A 6,000-nucleotide genomic window follows, 5' to 3' on the forward strand; every position below is an offset into this window, starting at 1 on the left:
TCGGAAAAGTTGAAAGGGGACAGATTCAAAACAAATGCTAGGAAGTTTTTCTTTACCCAACGTGTGGTGGACACCTGGAATGCGCTTCCAGAGGACGTAATAGGGCAGAGTACGGTACTGAGGTTCAAGAAAGGATTGGACAAGTTCCTGTTGGAAAAGGGGATAGAGGGGTATAGATAGAGGATTACTGCACAGGTCCTGGACCTGTTGGGCCGCCGCGTGAGCAGACTGCTGGGCACAATGGACCTCAGGTCTGACCCAGCGGAGGCATTGCTTATGTTCTTACAGTCATGTTAAAAAATTAGGCCACCCCATGAAATATTCAGTTCTTTCTTAAGAAATGTTCACATATCGATGTCAAATCTTTTTTAAAAAATTTATCTCTGGAAAATAAAGTGATGTAATTGCAAGTAAACAACAAAAACTTTCCTTGATTTACTCATGAAATAAAAGATATCCACAAAAATGTGTATTCTAACTGACGCCGTCTTGAATTTGATAAGATTCTTGGATGTCAGAATTTAAATTATAAGTAAATCATGATAAGACAAAATTCTTCTTTGCTTCCTCTCAAAAAACCGTCCATGAAACATCTATCATGCTAAACACAATTCAATACATGATCCATTCTTCTATTAAAATATTGGGAGTAGTCTTTGACTGAAACTTAACAATGAAGAATCAGATTGACACTGTGGTTCAAAAGGGATATCATACACTCTAATATTAGACCATATTTTGAAATTTCAGCATTCAAAACTTTGGTCCAGTCATTATTATTGAGCCACTTAGATTACTGTAACATTGTCTAAATAACTAGTAAAACAAGAAAAATGTGACTAGACTGAGACTTATTCAAAATATTGCGGTGAGACTGATTTATGGTCTGAAGAAGTTTGATCGCATAACCCCCTTTTATCATGAGTTGCACTGGCTTCTTGTGGAGGCTCGTCTAGTTTTCAAATTGGGCTGTTTGTGCTATAAGGTTGCTTTCGGCATGGCCCCACTATATTTAGCTGACAGATTTCTAATAGCTTCTCAGAGGAAAAGTAGAAAATTGCATGCCCTTTGCATTTCCTTCTGTTAAGGGCTGTAAAAGTAAGAAGTATCATGATCATATTCTTATCATTTCAGGGAGCTTTTTACGATAAGGACTTCCGACAGCTGCTATTTACAACTCATTCCTATCTACATTTCAGAAAACAATTGAAGACTTTTTAAAAAAATAACATTTGGGGCTAGATTCACTACTCTGCCCGATCTGTGGCCGATCCGCAACAGGCCGACAAATTCACCAAGGGTCAGCATGCAAATGGAGGAACGCCCCCCCACCAACCACACGGATCCTGAAGCACACGTGCAGACCATCTTCTTTGTCTGTAGATGATCTGTGCATGCTTACGGAGCTGCGAGCTGCTTTTTTTTTTTTTTTAATACTTCGCAAGCCCGTGGTTTTAACCAGGGGCTCGCACTGCAGGGAAAGGGCAGGAGAGTTGGGGCGGCAAGACAGATTCGGGGCGCAGGGCGGTGAGTCGGGGAAGAGAACGGGGCGGCAAAGCAGGATAAGTCAGCTGAGAGCAGGAAAGGTCATGAGCAACTGGTCCCCACCAGCCACTTCTTTTTTGATCGGCCAGCCCAGTCGGTGTTCCTGAAAAAGTTTAGTGAATCGCATCCTTCCTGCTTTGCATGCCGTTTCCCCTCATTTGCATGCGTGGATCGGAATCGGATCGGCCACGAGGTTAGTGAATCGGGTCGTGGTCGCAAACCGATCTGTAAGCTTTGTGAATCTAGTCCTTGGTTGACTAGATTTATATTGATTTCTTCTTTTGTTATCTAATACAGTGATTCCCAACCCTGTCCTGGAGGAACACCAGGCCAATCAGGTTTTCAGGCTAGCCCTAATGAATATGCATGAGAGAGATTTGCATATGATGGAAGTGATAGGCATGCAAATTTGCTTCATGCATATTCATTAGGGCTAGCCTGAAAACCGATTGGCCTGGTGTTCCTCCAGGACAGGGTTGGGAATCACTGATCTAATATAATAAAACCCTAAGCCGTGCATGCGCACTCCCACTGCGTGCGCCTATTTTTCGTGAGCTGTAGGGACTCGCAGGTAGGAGTGCGCATGCGCGCTTAGGGTTCTGTTTTCGTCCTGTTGTTCGGTCTGGCCTGCTCGCCTTGCCCCATTGTATTTTTTAGTTGAAAGACGCGGCGGTGGCTCCTCTCACGATCCCCGCCTGCGTCGCATTGAACTTTAATTACGGTCTATGTAATTATGGGTAATTCCTCCTATAATGTGGGCTAGATGGAATTTTTTTTAATGGAAACTGATTTGTAAGTCCATTCCTTTCTGTTCTTTGTGAATTGTATTATGAAATTTATAATAATAATAAAAAAAGAAGACCATTGTGAATAAGTTTTAGCAAAAAAGGTAGGAGATAGTTCATTGTAGAAAGATAAGTTGTGAAATGCCCCAGAGATCTGTATTAGAACTGTAGCTTTCTAACATTTAAAAAATGATCTGAAAAAAGGAAGCAAGGTGATTAATTTGCAGGACACAAAATTATTCTAAGTTGTTAAATCACAAGAATACTGTGGAACTGCAGGAGGATCTTCCAAGACTGGGCTGACTAGAAGGTGAATTTAATTTATTCAAAAAGTACAAAATGATGCATATATGGAAAAATCTAATATGTAGGAGGCAACAGATACTGAAGCAACTTCAAAGTCACAAGCAGCATTAAAGGGATTTGAACTCTGGCTTTATGATTGTTGGTGTAGGTTTACATTACTTTTCCTTATTTTCTTTTTTTGGAAAGTTAATATACATATAACATTTCAAAAACAGGGGCCTACACAAGATCCCCAAGTCTAACCCCCTCTTCTACAAAGCCGCGCTAGCGGCCCTGAAGCCCATAGAGATTTAAAGGGCTTTGGGGCTGTTGTCACGAGGCAGCCGCTAGCACAGCTTTGTATAAGAGGGGGTAAGTCCATAAATTATCACAGTTATGTAGACTTGGAAAAGCCATTGCTCGAGTAGAAACCACAATATCTTAGGATCCTGCTAGCTATGGGTGACTTGGAATACCCACTGCTGGAGACCGGATATTGGGTTTGATGGACCTTTGGTTTGACCCAGTATTGGTAATTCTTTTGTACTAGCTTATGCCTGGTTCAATTCATTATTCAAAGGAAGCCATAATCCGCTAGCAAGTTCTTGCTTATATTTTACTTTCCATTAAGAACTTTGCTGCTTTTCAGTTGATAAAATAGGGGCATTTTCAATACGACATCCAAATCTGAGTTTGGAAGTTTTGCAGAACACACACAAAAATTCAGTAGCGAACAGGACCATTTATGGAACAGAAAAACATTTTCGAAAATGGTCATTTCTCAGATATGCTTGTCCTCCGTGCATCTGTCTTTTAAAACCATTTTCAAAATAAAACAAAAACACAAAACAAGCCACTGGGATGTAGGAGGGGGCCAGCATTTTTAACAGACTGGCCACGGACATCTCAGCAAAGCAGTGCCCATATAGTATATGGTAAGCCCTTCAAAACCCACCAGACCCAACTATACACCACACCAATAACTCGCTGTGCTGATTAAAGGATAAAAGGCTAGAATCCCCAAATATAAACTAAAAAAGGTATGCGTCTCTGCCATTCTTGTATATTTGGGGATCCTAGCCTTTTATTATTTTGATATTCCCCTTTGGGTTTTGATATTGTGTGCTGATTAAAGGAGGCACTGAAAGAAAAATATAGGGGGGAAGCAGCAGAAAGGAGGTCTCTTTTTGCAAGACAATGTACCTTCTCACAAGACTGGCAAAACAATGGATGTTTTGATTTGATTGGGGTTTCAGTGCATAGGCCATCCACCCTACTCACCAGATCTTGCTCCATCTATTTTCTGTTTCCAAACCTTAAAGAGAGTTTGAAAGGGCACCGATTTTCAAGCGATTTGGAAGCGAATGCAGCAGTGGAGCAGTATTTAATTTTTCTTAATTCTCTTTGAATAGAGTGAATGCTGGTGCACAGTTGGAATACAACTGTGTGAGTTTACTAGATTTGAAATGGACCCCTTCGTATTTATAAAGAACTTTAGGCTTTTTGATATTTTTGCAGTATTTCATTGATCAGACAACAGGGTTATAGAAACATCAGACACCATGCACCAAGTGTGTTGAACTTAGGGGTGAATGTGTGGAATAATTTGTAAGTTTCATGGCTCCAAGTCAATTCCCTTCTTGGTTGGGCCGAGAACTTTTCAGTACCCCCCTCGTACGTACAGGAGACTCAGGAAATGTGACGCAAAAAGAAACAGACTGCATCAGGAAGCAGGATAAGTCCAAATGTCACTAATGCCAAAAGGGCTTCAAACTCTGTTATCTCAAAATAAAAATAATAACAGTTTATTTAACGCAGTACCGTGAAGTTCTATGCGGTTTGCAATGATTAGAAAGATGCTACATAGTTGGAGATTAGTGGCTATCAGTTTAAGACAGAGGTGTCCAACCTGCGGCCCCGGTTGAGGGCGATGCAGTGTTTTCCTCTGCTGCCCCCGGGTGTTTACCATCTTGCCGGCTCCCTCTTCTGTCTTGCTGCAAATTTTTCGGCCAATGCTGCCCAGGGAAGCCAAAAGGTTGGATACCCCTGGTTTAAGAGATCAGTTGTTAAGGGAGAGGTTGTGCAGATCAGCTACCCTAGCTACTTCAGGAACACTTTTAGGTGTTTCCTAAATTCAACATAGTTATTTGCGTGCATAATTAGTTTTTCCAGATCTTTGCCCCATAAGGCTGCTTGATAAGAGAAGGAGGTGTTGATGGTGGTTTTTTTTTTTTTTAATTTACATCCTCTAACCGGGATTTAAGTTGCTAAAACGACACTTTCAGACCAGACCTTGTTGCTATATATCCATTAAATCAGGGGTGTCCAATGTCGGTCCTCGAGGGCCGCAATCCAGCCGGGTTTTCAGGATTTCCCCAATGAATATGCATTGAAAGCAGTGCATGCAAATAGACCTCATGCATATTCATTGGGGAAATCCTGAAAACCCGACTGGACTGCGGCCCTCGAGGACCGACATTGGACACCCCTGCATTAAATACAAAAAGACGCCCGGCTAACCAGCCTGCCCCTCCCCCCGCCAGTCCTCCGCCGCTTCTCCAGTCTCCCTGCCGTCAACCTCCCCCCCCTCCTCCTCCTCCCCCGCCGCCATTTCCGTCCCAACCCCGTTCACTCACCCAGCTGTTGGCTTTGGGGCTGAAGCTGTAGAGCGCGACCTGGCCGGTGACGTCCACGATGCGGCTGACGTAGGGGTCGTGCCGCTGCAGCGCCGCCAAGCTCATACACATGCCGGCCTCGCTCCGCCACTCCATCTTCGCAATGGATCTTGGGAGGCGGCCCTCGGAGCGCGGTGCAACCAACTCGCGGCTCCCCCCCGGGAACACGGCCTTCGCCTTTTGGGTTCCCCTAAGCTTTGGTTCCACCCCCCCCCCCCCCCCCCCCCCCCCCCGTAATCCTATATCTCTTTGCAGGGAACTTTCATTTTAGGAGTTTAAATTCATGTTTTGTTTTGTTTTTTTAAGTAAATAATAAAATAATGGGGGGGGGAATATATTGATAGTTGTAATAGGTGATGAAATTTATTATGTAATGATTATTTTATTGTGTATTTATTGGATTTCTTCAATAAAATGTTATAAAGTAAAACAAAAAACCCTCACTTGTTCGGTTTGGCTTTTGATGTTTCTCCTCGGGAGATCTCTCTGGGGCCCTAAGGCCTGTCGGAATGCCATCTATTATTATTTGTTATAAATTTATTAACTGCTTTTTTTTATGGAGAGATTCACTCAAAGCCTTTTACATTTCATTGACTAGTAATCAGGTACCTAAATATTTTCTCTTTCTGTCCTTTCACACTCTTTTTTTTATTATTATTATTTATTTATCAAATTTTTACATGTCATAAATCAAGTATCCACTTGTACAG

At 42.4% G+C, this 6,000-nt stretch overlaps 1 protein-coding gene across 3 annotated transcripts in view; it reads right to left on the reverse strand.

Moving 5' to 3' along the window:
* The window catches only part of DCP1A (decapping mRNA 1A), an 80,362-nt gene extending 74,874 nt beyond the window's left edge, over window positions 1-5,488 (reverse strand). The window contains exon 1 of one of the 3 annotated variants that reach the window (XR_004537320.1): window positions 5,252-5,488. Coding sequence is in view for 1 of the 3 variants with exons in the window: in XM_033925782.1 (XP_033781673.1) it covers window positions 5,252-5,386 (135 nt within the window). In the remaining 2 variants the exon portion in view is untranslated. The remainder of the gene's footprint in view (window positions 1-5,251) is intronic. The other 2 variants (XM_033925782.1, XM_033925783.1) reach the window with 2 other exon arrangements.
* Window positions 5,489-6,000: the final 512 nt, after the last annotated feature.

Source organism: Geotrypetes seraphini, chromosome 17, assembly GCF_902459505.1.
Source record: "Geotrypetes seraphini chromosome 17, aGeoSer1.1, whole genome shotgun sequence".
NCBI classification, from domain to species: domain Eukaryota; kingdom Metazoa; phylum Chordata; class Amphibia; order Gymnophiona; family Dermophiidae; genus Geotrypetes; species Geotrypetes seraphini.